General features: G+C 39.5%; 2 protein-coding genes across 2 annotated transcripts; one reads left to right on the forward strand and one right to left on the reverse strand.

Annotated features, from left to right (window-relative positions):
- Positions 1-290: 290 nt before the first annotated feature.
- On the reverse strand, positions 291-10324 carry LOC140760021 (putative transcription elongation factor SPT5 homolog 1). The gene is made up of 22 exons (XM_073096788.1): positions 9788-10324; positions 8400-8635; positions 8152-8295; positions 7907-8068; positions 7754-7837; positions 7300-7370; positions 6795-7152; positions 6556-6711; positions 6338-6435; positions 6190-6238; positions 5959-6111; positions 5700-5843; positions 5496-5598; positions 5186-5344; positions 5066-5114; positions 4895-4986; positions 4466-4535; positions 2532-2586; positions 2244-2355; positions 2022-2165; positions 1201-1298; positions 291-1068 (listed from the first exon to the last, which is right to left on the reverse strand). Exons 1-22 carry the CDS (start codon positions 10119-10121, stop codon positions 826-828), a joined length of 3114 nt encoding a protein of 1037 aa, XP_072952889.1. The 5' UTR covers positions 10122-10324; the 3' UTR covers positions 291-825.
- A 1404-nt stretch (positions 10325-11728) lies between these two features.
- On the forward strand, positions 11729-13939 carry LOC140760647 (glucan endo-1,3-beta-glucosidase 12-like). Its single transcript, XM_073097686.1, has 2 exons — positions 11729-13266; positions 13537-13939. Exons 1-2 carry the CDS (start codon positions 11880-11882, stop codon positions 13569-13571), a joined length of 1422 nt encoding a protein of 473 aa, XP_072953787.1. The 5' UTR covers positions 11729-11879; the 3' UTR covers positions 13572-13939.
- Positions 13940-14684: the final 745 nt, after the last annotated feature.

The raw sequence follows: 14684 nt of genomic DNA on the forward strand, positions 1-14684 counted from the left end.
TATCTCATGTTGTTGGCAGTGAAGTGAGAGCTGATATACGAATACGAGTCCCTTATCTTTCAGGAATAAGAATAAATTTATCTCGGTATAAATTTTTTTACACTGATATAATTAAAAAAATTCTATGAACTCGTTCTATATGTGAGTGAGATTACAATAAGTTAACATCGTTCATCTAATAGAGATGTTATTATCATTCGCCTAGAGAAACAAAGGAGCTTTTTTCCAAATCAGATGTCCTAAATTACAGGCACAAAAGGTAAGTAAAAGAACAACAGGAACAGAAAGCATGAACTTAAGCTAATTTATTAAGAAATCTATCGTAGTCAAACAAACTAACAATAAATAGCAAACAATCCTGATTTAAACAGATAGACGACAAATAATTAAGACAACCCACTGTATCTAGCATCAGATGAGTGAGAGAACTTAGACTAAAAGAAAATGAATTGCAAATTAGAATTCACAATAGGCTAATTCTTGTCCTTACAGCTAAATGTTACAACACTTAACTTTGTACATTACTTTGGACAGCCTACTACAACGAGGAAACTCTACCTTTACATTTACAGCTCCAACGGATTCGGAGAACAACAACATACTTACGAGGCTTCAAAGTCATGCTTCTGGTCAACCAGGTGAATGATAAACCTCCCATCACCGGCCAATATCCAAATGAGAATTTGAGGTGTTAGCGCTTACAGGATTCACCCAATTGGAATAGAAAGTGATGGCGGTAGAGGGTTTATTCAATGCATCCAACTCAAACTATTTGGGTGGAAATTGATTCCATTCGCTCTTTAACATGGAGATACCAATATATTGCTATGTCGCCAGTTTAGCAAGAATGACCATGTCCAATATTTTGACGTCATATGTGTCATCTAATTTCACTATGCCATCTGAACCATCAATTCCGATGAGCTTTCCAGTTGCTCCACGAAGTGAGCCGTTCATGATTTTGATTTTGTCAGATTTCTTGGGTCTGACCACCTCCAACTCTGTTGGAAGAGCTGCAATGTTCTCCCCGTTGCCTGCTGATCCAAGAGCTATTTTGCAGGATCCGTCCTGTTAAAAGTTTGTAGAAATATCAATGTTAATCGAAGAAACAACAAGAAAACAAAAAAAAACAGAAGCTCCCACAATTTATCTATATCGTCATCTACAAAATCAAGTTCTTCCAGAAGAGCACATGCATACCGGCAATACTTCTCTTACAACTCCATGAGAATCCTCTCCAGGCCTTAGAATGTTCACCAAAATATCTGGCATGTACCAAGAATTATCGCCTTCACCACCTGCATACACTTGTGTTACTAGATTATATATTTCACAATTAAGCATACTGCCCTGAACCTTTTAGTACTTGCGAAACCAAGCTATCAAAAATTTGAATCAAAAGGTCAAAGTGAATCAAGTCTATAATGCTCGTGGAACTCAACCACCAAATATATGAAAGAGAGAGGAAGACGAATATTAGTCAATTAGCTAAGGCCATCCCATTAATTTCGTCCTTGTTCTTGTTGCACATATATGTGGCTGACTCCTAACTGCAGGGAAGAATGGTAGCAAGAACTGTGGATTTCTATTTGAAACCATCTTGTTACATACCCATATATTTCCATTCCAGTGAGGTTACAGTATGGCAATATACATAGCCTATAGGACACTTCATTACTGTAATATGCAACTCTGTAGTGGAGGACATTGCACCATTAAATCCAGGCAAAGTAACAGGGTGATAGGCCAAACATACAATCCTTGTTTGTAACCACTAAACAAATGGAAAGTCATGAAAGCTCCACATATATAGTTTGATCTGAAATTAATTTACTCATGGGATGAACTAACCATTTATTGACCACTAAGAGTTAATTGACTATTAAATATACAACCTTAAATGGGATGAACTAATCAAATTTGGATCATCAATCTGCAAAGTTTTCTTACTCATGCTAACACATCAGCATATAATGCTGAAAAATCCCACTATTCAAAGAATGGGGAAAAGGATGACAGACCTGTTATAGGAGACATAATGTCCATTCCAACATTTCCAGGTGTCATTGGCTGCCCACCAGGAGTACCAGGAAGATAAGATGCAGAATTAGGGGTCATCGGCTGTGCACCAGGTGTTGATGGTACATAAGGACTTGGAGCATTTCCTGAGAAAAGAACGAGCACTTCTCTAACCATATACAAGATGGCAAAAAATAATTGAGATGAGCACTTAGGTTTATTACCATAGCTGCTTTCCCTGGGTGTCCCAGAGTCACTATAATTGCCACCTGGGGTGTTAGCCCATCCGGAACCAGGAGTTGGTGCTTCGTATGGTCTAGCTGGAGGAGTTCCTGGCTGAAATTTTAAAAGGAAATGCATAAAATGAAAATTATGATTCAAAACAAATAGAACTGATGGCATGCATGTAAAAAATAAAATCATCTTCCAAACTATACTGCAATACTAACAAAATATTTCCTTTTTCCTTTTTTTTTTTTTTTGAGAGAGGGAAAAGGAGCAAGGTAACAAACCTGATAAGTTGGACTAGTTCCCCAAGTGGCAGGATTTCCATCTTCCCAGCTATCCCTGGTAAAACATTATATACTAAGATCATGGAAAGCATTAAGGAAGACAACTGGAAATTCATGCTAGTGGAAATACATTATTTCTAAAGCATAGTTATTAGAACCGAACCAGACCAATCAGAGCATTTCTTTAATCATATACAAGATGGCAAAAAATAATTGAACATGTTTGTTAATAAATGTTGTGTTTTAAAAAATTTCGTGAGTATTAAATTATCAAATGATGAACATGTTTGTTAATCTATAATTTAATTTAATTTCATGTGTCTTGCTAATAAACTATATTTATGTATTGAAAATGTTAAGTTAATAACATATTGTTGTGTTATATTCAGGAATTGATCAACATGATATTAATAAACATAAAGAATAGTTCAAAATGGCTAAGTAATAGAAGACATATAATTATATTGTTTTTTAGATATTTTTCTCTGTTTATAATTATTTAGAACTATCTATATATTTTTTAAATATTTAAAAAAAATTAGCAACCGAAAGAGTAACCACCGGTTGAACCAATAATTCGGTGACCTAACCTCTAATAATTAGTATAATTATATCTCGACCATCTGAAGTACTGTCACATACACCCTCATTTTTTTCCAGACATACTGATCCCCCTTTAACTATAGAAAACCTCTAAAATACATCTTATGTTAAGAAAATGATATGTGAGTGTCATGTGATCAATTTTGCGACCTCTTGGAATTATTCTACCGTTAGTTTTGATATTTTCCGTTAACATTGTCAAGGAGAGAGAAGTTTTTATAATTTAGAGTCAATATGTAGAAAAAAAGGGGATGCATGTGAGAATACTCAGGAGATTTAGTGTAATTATCCCTAAATACTCTATCTTCCAAGTGAACTCCAATATAGTGTCAATTTTGGCAAAAATTTATTCATACTATCTTATAATGAGCACTAAAAATTTAGAAATCGATTTCCACTAGTGGACAAACTTGTAAATAGTCATTGCAGTGGGCACCATTAGATGATTTAGGAAGTTCATTTTCCATATTTTAGAACTTTCTCTAGATTTTAATATAGACTTGAGAACCAATTTTTTGATGGCATGCATACTTAAAAGTTAAAACACTTCGTTCTTCACTATTAGTTGCAAGACAATGAGAACTATATGTTTTAGTTTTTTTTTTAATTTTTCAAGTGTGCTGTTGAGACAAAATAATATTTTATTCTAGAGTATTTTGTTTAATTTAGAAGTCCTAAAATATAGGAAATTTAAATCTTAGTTGCCTCCGAGATAAGTTATTCCTACTTTTGAATTTAAAGAAGTGCTAGCATGGTTATAAAATTGGACCAGGAAAGACTTAGATTAGCTAGAAGTCTTGTATAATGTTATCTAGTTATTTCTTTATAAATCTGAGAAAAAATTTCCTAAAGCGTGTAGTTTATAATCAAAGTTTGAAGAATTTTTTCCCTATTGTGGAATGTAGATTTGATAACCGAAGGAGTTGTCTGAAAGGCTTTCTAATTGTGCAGTCCTAAACAAAAGATCCAGGGATTGCTAAATTCTCTTATCATGCTCATATGGAAAGTATACTTGTAAGCAGAAAAAAACGATTCCTTGATCCCCTTCCATCCTACATTTCTCTACTGGGGGCATGGATTCATACCCTTCCTTATAAAGAATGAATTGTCAATATATATAGTTCCTAAAAATGTATACTCTGGGACTGCTTGAAGAAGATTCTAGGTTAGCTACATCAAGAATTCAAATATTCAAATTAAATAAAAGTTGTAGAAGGTGAGGTAAGTAACAAAGCACCTTACAGGTATAGCACAATAACCATTTTAAGCATATATGATATCCTTTAGTAAGACAAAATTTCAAACATAAAGAGACATCTCAAAGATCAAACCTTGGAGGACTCATTGGAGCCCATGCTCGATTGTGCAGTGGTGTTCTCATACCATCATGTATAGGCGTTGCTGCAGAAAACAAAAGTTAAGTCAAAGTAGCTATATTTGAAAAATATAGAAGGAAAAAGAAATATAGCAAGACACTCTTAGAGAGATTATAAAAGAAAAACTAGTCACTTGATGCAGATATGCAAGTAGAAGTGCCAAACACTCTTAGTAGACTGAAGCATACATGTATTAAAGAGAACATAATTGAATCACATAAAATGTAAAGCAGGACCAGGAAGAGAACATAACAATGCAAGAAAATTCCTTATAATTGTTGGCAATGATAAAACTATATTTTGCCAAGGATCTTGTTGAAATTTCACTAAATGAATAATTGAAGAAAAATAAAACAAACAAAGAAGATATTCAAGAAGATGCACCTCCAGGGTCTCTCATTGGAGTCTGAATCGCATGAAGTGGTGTCCGTGATGGATGCATTGGTGTTTCACCACCCGATGAAAATCTTGTCTCACTGATGTGCACACAATTCATGTCAGCAGAAGTCCAAACGAAGTTTAATTTACAGAAACAGATATAACACAACTTATTACCGGAATGGGGTTGCCACATTAGCTGTATCTGAAATCTCATCTCTTTTAACTACAAATTTAGCGGTGCATTAGTCTTCAAGGAGAAGAATAAAGGAAAATAATCAGGAAAATAAGGTTTACCAGTGACAATCTTCATCTGTGATTCAAGTTCCACACGCACAAATGAGCCAGTAATCTGCGTAACACGTCCGCGATATCCTTTATATGGACCAAGCCTGATTCTGATACTTCTACCCACCAAAGAATCATGTCCTCTTCCTCCTCCGTACCTTACACCAACTGCATCATTTGATATTAATCTACTGTCACATAAATTGTAGCATGAAACATAATAGAAATGCTAGTAATGGGACTGAATAAGACTTCGTGCAGAATAACGACAGAAATCATGCCCAGAATCAGCAAAGTCCCAAAAGGCAAAAGGGCATACAATCTGAAGGAGGCCCTCCCCTAGGGGAGAACCTTGCTGGGGAACGAAAGATACTGGATGGAGATCTCAAACCACCATATCTCGCATCTAATTTCTCTGCACCCTGCGTTATAATAAAAAAGAAATTGTATAGCCCAACAAATAGAAAGAAGAGACCATAAACAGAAAGCCCACTCAGTGTGACTGTAAGCAGTCAAAGCATACATTTGTGCGATGAGTTCCATGTGATCCACCAACAACTAGACAGGACTGAGCTTTTGCACAGATAAAACCAGCATGTTCAAGGTGATGCCGATCATAAATGAACAAGATTCCTTTGTGTATATGTTCAACTGGTCCTTGTTTCCCCTGGAAAGTAGAAATACATAAACAAGCAACCATACCAGAAGGTAAGAAATAAAGATTTCTATAGAAAGAGGAACTGAACTTCAAGCAGTTAAAAGTATAATTTTGCATATATCACCTTACAAGGTCCTTCAACAACTCTCACGACATCTTTAACTGATACAATGTTATTAGAATGATCTTTTGCACTGCTCCGTCTTTCGATCTTGCTTTTTATCTCCCTCAACTTAACAAGAACAACCTCGGGTCTATCTGGTACTCCTTTGAGAACCTAATCACATAAGCTAATTAGTTCAGGCAAATTGCAATCGTAAATGTCATTATCAACATCCGGAAGCTTCTTTCTTGCCTGAAATGCTTCACTTTCCACACGTATAATTACACCGAATGACAAATTGCTGCACAATTAGGGCAAAAGTGTAAGACATTGAGAAAAGGTTAAAACCGACTTCACATGATGAACCAGAAAAGTGATGTGCTTAAGAGAAAATTCTTACTCTAGCAGCACAAGATCATGCAACTCATAGTCCCCAATTCTTGTCACCCCGGTAGTAATTTCGGAGCTTTCCACAACATGATCTGCAAATACACGGATCTGACAACAAGAGATGGTCACAATTAGAAGTGGCGGTAGAATGAATAGGAAGTTAGAAACATAGCAGTAATTTAACCAACTACCCAATCTATAACTCTACACCAAATAAATGCTGCTCACGTGTTCTTTTGTGGTGTCTGACAAGACGATCAAGACATGGCCCTCGACTTTTACAATCATACCAGTTGCACCTTCCTGAACACCAGAAACCACTTTTACATGGTCTCCAGGTTTAAAATACTTGCATAGCTCTTTCTCATTAAAAGCCAATGTCTTCTGAAAACCATAATAACTTTATGAGCATTTGGAGAGAATTGTTCACAGAAAGTAACTAGAGAAAAAGGTCATTAAGTAATTACTGGAAGGTCAGACATCTTCGGTCTAACATGGACCGTCTCCTCCTCTACTTTCTCAACCCAACCCTCCAAATTTTTAAGATCTCCTCGAATAACAATAACAGCATCACCTTTCATGAAATGGCCCTTCTTCCTGTTTGCGAACAAAGTAGACAAGCTAGCCACATCTCCATTAACATCTTCGCCAGGTCTCCGGAATTTCTCAAGCTCGTCAAAAGTCGGCTGAATGTTTTGTGAATAGATTGATTTAATGGACACTGTTTTATAAAGAAACCCATCTTTGAACATCAATCCATCAACCATCTCAAAATACTCTCCTGAATCTCTATCTCTCCGACGATCTACACGAATACGCATTTCCCTAATTGCATTTGGGATGGGATACAAATAAGAGAAGAAAAACAAAGTATTCAGAATAAGTTTGTTGCAAAAGAATTAGTCTTCAAGAGAATCAAAATTATTAGTATGAATTCAGTTTTATATACTGATAAGAGGCAAACAAGAGTACCGTGCTTCATCGATGTTAAAAAACCGTGGTGGAGGTACAAATGTCTTCTTCTTTCCAATATCTCGACCTTCCTGAAAATAGTAATTTTGATCCACAAATGAAAAGAAGGAAACTTTATTAAGCAAAAAAACCCTAAGAATGAACACTATAGATATCCAGAAAAGAATACAAGTACATAACAAAGGGAAAGTTAATTAGATATGTGAGGACAAGTCCCAAGAGTCAAGAATGACTTTGTTCTGCAGATAAAGATCAATGCTTAGAAATTCCACCAGTCTTAGTAAATTCAATGTTTTAACAGAAAAAGTAGGTTCTCACATAGTATATCAAATTATTAATGCAGTACTGTAATCGAAATGGTTAAAAAAAAGAATACAGTCACTTGAACACAGATCAAATTTAGCATCACCAAAAACGAAGCTTGCCATGGAAGTGCAGTGTAAAAAGATCGTACCAGTTTACTAGCTAAGATTTGCAAATCAACTCTTGGAATGAGCTTAACCGTCACCCTCTGGCGTACATTATCAACATCAACAACCTGCAGAAGAAAAGTTACAACTTGGAATGCCAAACTAGAAACCAGGAAAGGCAAAAGACAGAACCATACTTTAGCAAGATCTCCTTTATATATCCCTATCTTCATTCGAACCCAAGTATCCCTGGAGAGGTCAATAGCTTTGCTTTCAACTGATAGAACATCAGTCATTTCTTTTATTGGCACGAGCATAACTTTTGCTGAAGAATATATATTTCGTAGACCTTTGCAAGCCTGGTATGCACCAAAATTAGCAAGGAAATCCATCCAAAGGAAAAGGCACAAAAGAAGATCTAAAGAATCAAACATATATATACCTCTTTAACATGAGCTTCTTTGTCAGCTTCTACATAAATATAGTTTTTAAGATGGTCCAATGCAATAACTGACTTGATTTGGAGGTCTGCCCTATCTATGAATTTTTGCATGAGACATATAGCTGTCTCACGTTCATGGCCAATCTGAAACCATTATAGAAGATCAATGAACAAGGTAAATAAAAGGACATACTGAGCACTAAGCAAAGATGTAACTTAAAGAACAGAAATATGCTGGAACATCATACCGCGCATTTTACCATCCATAACTTTGGATCCTTCACCGATGGCAATAGAGCCTGCTGTTCAACCTCTGTGGCATCCTCACTATATTCAATATGACTTGACTTTGCATATCTCTCATAAACTTGTCTCTCTATCTCATCCACATCCTCCTGTTCCTCTCCCATAAGAATTGACGGCCTACGCGACCTTCTACTTTCAACTTCATCCGGTAAGTCAGCGCCAGCATCATTTATAAATTCTGCATTCCCATTCACAAGTTAAATGTTTAGTTGCCACAGAACATCCTACGAAACAGTTCCAGAAAGATATTTCTATGAATAGTTCAATTCCTTGTCATGAATACATGCATTCTTAAACCCAGCAGTCCTAGCAAACACTATCAGACCAACTACAGAAGTGCTAATGCATCTGGATAAGGTTGTTAATCTGCCAACTTTTATTTCACCTTAAAAACAACAACTCTTCAAGCAGTTATACTAGACCTATAAAATCTCTATTAGGAGACTACTAATGCTCAAAATAAAAATTAAGATCATCATACAAACCAAAAGTAGTTCTCCTTCTTCAGTATTGACATTATGACCACACTAACATGAAAATTGTAGTGTCCTGAAATGGAATTGCATCTTATCACACTCTACAGTGACTATAAAAGGATAGCATTATCGCAGCACGCACAGAAATTCTACTGAAAACTAGCAGAAAAACATCATTGAATTGAACAAGGACGGCAAAGATGTGCTATTTGAATGCTAGGAAATACTTAATTTCTAGAAAAATAGAGGTTCTTTTAGGATGGTAACTATCAAAAATCCTTCCTTATTCTTCATTAGTTACACATGATAATCAATATGTAATGTGGTCATTGAAGTGTTTGAAGCATCACATTATTGATGTTATGCTTCCTTTTTTTTCTTTTTAAGATTTCTTCATTTCATGGACATATATGTAAATTTATAATGAAAGCACATCTTCTTAACGTACACCCATAGGAACTCCATGTGAACTCTGGTAATATCCAGACTGAAAAGGAGAACATTAAAGTTCTTCCCATAGCTCGATTCTATGTTGTCTGTCTACTCAATCCTAGAACGGAAAATTACAGCAAAGAATACACGATAATTGAAACAACAGTGCTAACTTCTGAAACCGTTAGCAAACACAAACCAAGACAAAAGGAACAAAAACTAGACCAAGTTATCAAGATGAAACCTTCCAGTTCCTCTACAGCAACAAAAACTCTTCATGCACTTAAATTAAGTTCAGAACAGATAAAATCTAAGAGAAACATCAAAAGGAACCACCAAGATCACAAAAATACTTCAACAAACGGCGAAGAAGACAGCTAGACAAACAGCGAATTGCCTAGAAAAAGAGTGAACGCCATTACCGTCTTCCCCTTCTTCTTCCTCCTCCTCTTCCTCGTCGCTATCAACCGCCGCCTCGAGATCAAAGAACTCCGAACCACTCCTCCGCTTCTTCTTTCGCCCACGGCCAACGTCCTCCTCCTCTTCCTCCTCCTCCTCCTCGTCCTCGTCCTCCACCGCCGTGTCGTCTATGAAATCATCAGCTCTCCGCCGCTTTCTCCCACCCGAACCTTTCCTCCCCTGCTCTTGCTCCTCCTCGTCCTCCTCGTCCTCCTCCTCCTCTTCCTCGTATAAATCATCCTCCCCCTCTTCCACCTCCTCCGCCTCCTCGTCCTCGTCGCGGTGGCGCCGAGCCATAACTGCCGCGATCGAACCCCCTCTTCAAACGAATCGGGTGTCCGAGATGCCCTAACGCTGCTGCCGGGATGGAGAGATTTCTCAAGTAGAATTAAGGAACTAGGGTTTTGGGGACCGCGAAGAAGCCCTACTTCGAAATGATTTGGTTATAAATAATATATATACACAATCGAAAAGGCGACAACGAAAGCCGGAGTGACGAGAGGAGGCGGAGGAAAAGTGCAACCGCCTTTGGGCGTGGAGAAGGGGAGGTGGTTCGATCGGATTGGTGGCAACTGGCTAAGCCCGAAGGCCATTGGGCTCAACATTAAAGGCCCATATTTTAATTTGGACCCAATTAGAGTTTCTGAGCCCAAGAAAGTGATATTGCCTTGGATGGAAAGTAGATTAAGAAGTGACTTTTTCTTAAAAAAATATCACCGTGATAGTTTAAGAGATGCTAATAAAATTTTAATAAATTTCCTTATAAATTTATAGGGTTAAATATATTTTATACTCTCTTACTTATCTCCAAATTACTTTACCTCTTATATTTTAAAAAATCTTAAATCAGTCATATACTTTCGACTAAATTAAAACTGTTAAAATATTTTAGTTATTTAATATTATTTAGTTAAATTTAATAAAAAATTAATAAATTTACTTTAGTATGTATAGAGATATAAGACTTGTTAAAAGTACACAAGAGTAATTAGAAGGGATAAAATGAATTTAACCCTAATTTATAACCACCACATGTTGTCTGAGTAAATGGGGGATAACACCACTGTACTTATCCCCGTTCCAGTTGACGACAGAGATGCTTTTATTGCGAGTGCCACGTACCCACGTTCTCCCATAAGACGAGACCAGCTGTCCCCCACTACCTGTCACCCGCAATTAACGTTACTATATTACTAGGACTTCGTCACTTTGATGCTTAATGCCACGGCCACCCTTCCGGCTTTCTACCTCCTCTCATATTCCCATTACTTTTTATTAACGCTCTCAACAAACGGTCGACTTTTTGGGCGGACCCCACGCTCGGCGCGCAGCTGTGTGTGGAGGCAGATATACCGATCGTCTGCTGCGTTGCCATACACCGCACATCGTTGCATGGGTATCCTTAAATTGACACGTGGTGGATTGATATTCTACAGCCTTGTAAGATTAGTCGGCGGAAGCCGTCCAGATTCGTGCGGACTCGTGAACGTGGCATACCATCGGACACGTACCGTTTTACTGTTAATTATGCATTTTGTTTTCCTACTTTTAAAATAAAAATAAAATTAGTTTCAAAAAAATTTAAATTGATCTTGTATGTTATTTTTTAAAATAAATAGCTAACGAATAATCACAATCACATGAGACTAATGTGTGACACATCCCATAGCGTCACTATCAGAAGATATCGGAAGGTATTAATTAGGCTAAACTAAAATTTTAGTCTCATAAATATCCAGCCTCTTAAACTGCTATCTTATCGCACCACGGGGGACGTTCTCGGGTAACAGATGCTCTACTCTGGAATCATCAGTACGTGAGCGGTCCCCACTTCTCCCCAATCACCTGCCCCCACTACCCCCCTCACTCTCGTTCTCACACTCTCTCGCTTGCATCCTCACTCAACGGCTCCGAAGCAAAAGCTTATTAAAACCCCCATCTCTCCTCACTCTTCGGCTGCCATTTCCTTCTCTCTCTCTTTTTCTACCTCACGTCTTCCACATTGCTTCTTCTCCTCCACTAGATCTCCAACGACTGCTCTGTTTGTCGCAGAGCATGGAGCCTCTTTCCTCTTGTTCCTTCTTCTGCCTCCTCTCTCTCCTCCTCTTCTCCAGTACTGTCGCAAGCGCCGGCTCGATAGGAGTCAACTATGGTCGAGTGGCGAACAACCTCCCACCGCCCTCCAAGGTCGTCGACCTCCTCAAGTCGCAAGGGATCACCCAGGTAAAGCTCTATGACGCCGAACCCACCGTCCTCCTTGCCCTTGCCAACTCCGGCATCAAGGTGGTCGTCGCCCTCCCCAACGAGCTCCTCGCGGCTACCGCCGCCCGCCGCTCCTTCGCCCTCTCGTGGGTCCAGCGCAATGTAGCCCGGTACTACCCCGCCACCCAGATCCAGGCCGTGGCCGTCGGGAACGAGGTCTTCGTCGACCCGAAGAACCTAACGTCCTTCCTCGTCCCCGCGATGGTCAATGTCCACGAGGCCCTCGCGCGCTTCCACCTCGACGAAGCCGTCAAGGTCTCCTCCCCTATCGCCCTAACAGCTCTCCAGTCCTCCTACCCCTCCTCCTCCGGCTCGTTCCGGACCGACCTCGCCGAGCCGGTGATGAAGCCAATGCTAGAACTCCTACGCCAGACTGGATCCTACCTCATGGTCAACGCGTACCCCTTCTTCGCCTACGAGGCCAACGCTGACGTCATCTCCCTCGACTACGCCCTCTTCCGTCCGAACGCCGGCGTCGTCGACGCCGGCAACGGCCTCAAATACTACAGTCTCTTCGACGCCCAGATCGACGCCGTCTTCGCCGCCATGTCGGCCTTAAAGTACGACGACGTCCGCATTGTCGTCTCGGAAACAGGCTGGCCCTCCAAGGGCGACTCCAAGGAGACTGGCGCAAATGCCGCAAACGCGGCCGCCTATAACAACAACCTGGTCCGCCGCGTCCTCTCCGGCAACTCCGCCACCCCGCTCCGGCCGCACGCCGAAGTCGACGTGTACCTCTTCGGGCTGTTCAACGAGAACCAGAAGCCGGGGCCGACGTCGGAGAGGAACTACGGTGTGTTCTACCCGAGCGAGGAGAAGGTGTACGAGCTCGACTTCGTCCTCGGGAGTAGCAGCGGTAGCAACAAAGGGGGGTTGAGGTGGGACGAGGAGAGGGGGAGAGGAGGTGGGAATGGCGGGGTGAGGGCGAGCTCGACGGGGGAGAGTTGGTGCGTCGCGAATGGGATGGCCGGGAAGGAGAGGTTACAGAAGGCGTTGGACTACGCGTGCGGGGAAGGAGGGGCGGACTGCAAAAGTATCCAGCCCGGCGCCGACTGCTTCCAGCCCAACACCTTGGAGGCGCACGCCAGCTTCGCATTCAATAGCTACTACCAGAAGAAGGGAAGGAGCATCGGCACCTGCGACTTCGAAGGCGCCGCCTACGTCGTCTCGCAGCCTCCGAGTAAGTTTCTCGTCTTTTCCACTTTACCCCTGTACAGCTACGTTATTTCTGTCTATACCCTTAAAAATTTAGTGATGTGATGTGACCGGTCGGTCGGCTCGTCAGACGAGGGAGAAGGAGAAGCAGGTGGAACAAATACCCCTAAAACTACCCAAACTACTTTAAAACTTTAGCAGTTAATTACTGTTACCGTACGATAATAATTCATTGTTTGGTTTCGTCGTAGGCCTAACTTTTGACTCGACTCTTTCGCTCTTCTCTATGTCGCAGAGATTGGGAAGTGTGAGCTTCCATCAGGGTACTAAAAGATGAAGAAGACCCCATCACGAGGAGATGAAGAAAAGAGAGTTTTAGAGAGAGAAAGACAGAAGAATCTTTTACTAGGGGGAGAGGGGGAGAGTGCTGACTCCTGCCTGGTGGTGGAACATTATCTAGGCAGCTCTGTTTTCTATAAACTATTACTATTAATTTTTTCCCTTTCTTTTCTTTTGTTCTCTGTAACTATTCCTTCTCATTTGTACTACTACTACTACTACTACTACTACTACTACTACTACTACTACTACTACTACTACTACTATGTTGTTCGTATTTAATTAGAGAGACCTCTGTCCCTTTTTTATTCTATCCCTCCATTGTTATTTTGTTTAATGAATTTGGTCGTTCAAGTCGTCGTCTCAGTGGCCATGGGTGGCATTTGTCTCCCAGCATTTTCACATGGCATGGGACCGAATGTTATGTGAAATGCATGTGAGAGGAAGGTGGTGAGCTTATAAAGATTCAACTACTCTTTTGACTGCTGCTAGCTTCTCCGTCTATAATGGCTTTTTAGCTGTCCATCTCTCTGTTTTAGATCTGCAACGTATGAACTGGTAGTCATTGGTTGTGTACTTGATAGAAGCAGTCTATGGTGTTAGTATCCCATCAAGTTCTCTCCTTTCTCTCCATGGCTTTGGACTTGTTTGGACAGAGTAGATGATTTGAGATTGATGGCGTTCGTGATCACTTGACATATACCAATTAATTGCATTCTTTATATATCATGGACTCAAAAGTAAGAATTGTTGTTCACTGCCTCAAAAAAAAAATACTAATAAATTCAAATAAGCTTTTTGGTAGTATAGAGTTTATAATTCTTTTAGTATTATGTCTGAGTGTTGATCTGTTTAGCTAAAAAAAAGTTTGGAACATACATAAAATCTGGTGAGTCCAAAAATATTCAAATATTATAAGAATTTTTTAATCATTTGCAGACAAATATGATCGTCGTTGGAAGTATAAAAATTAAACTTAGAAAAGATTCCGATCTATATATTGAATCATTCCTTTATTAATTATTTTGTTGGAAATTCCTGCAAACTCTCACCTTAATAATATATATAGCTATTTTCGTAAAAGAGTCAAACTAGAAAACAATT

The sequence above is a fragment of the Typha angustifolia genome, chromosome 5, assembly GCF_048772165.1.
Source record: "Typha angustifolia cultivar Huaian chromosome 5, ASM4877216v1, whole genome shotgun sequence".
Lineage (NCBI taxonomy): Eukaryota > Viridiplantae > Streptophyta > Magnoliopsida > Poales > Typhaceae > Typha > Typha angustifolia.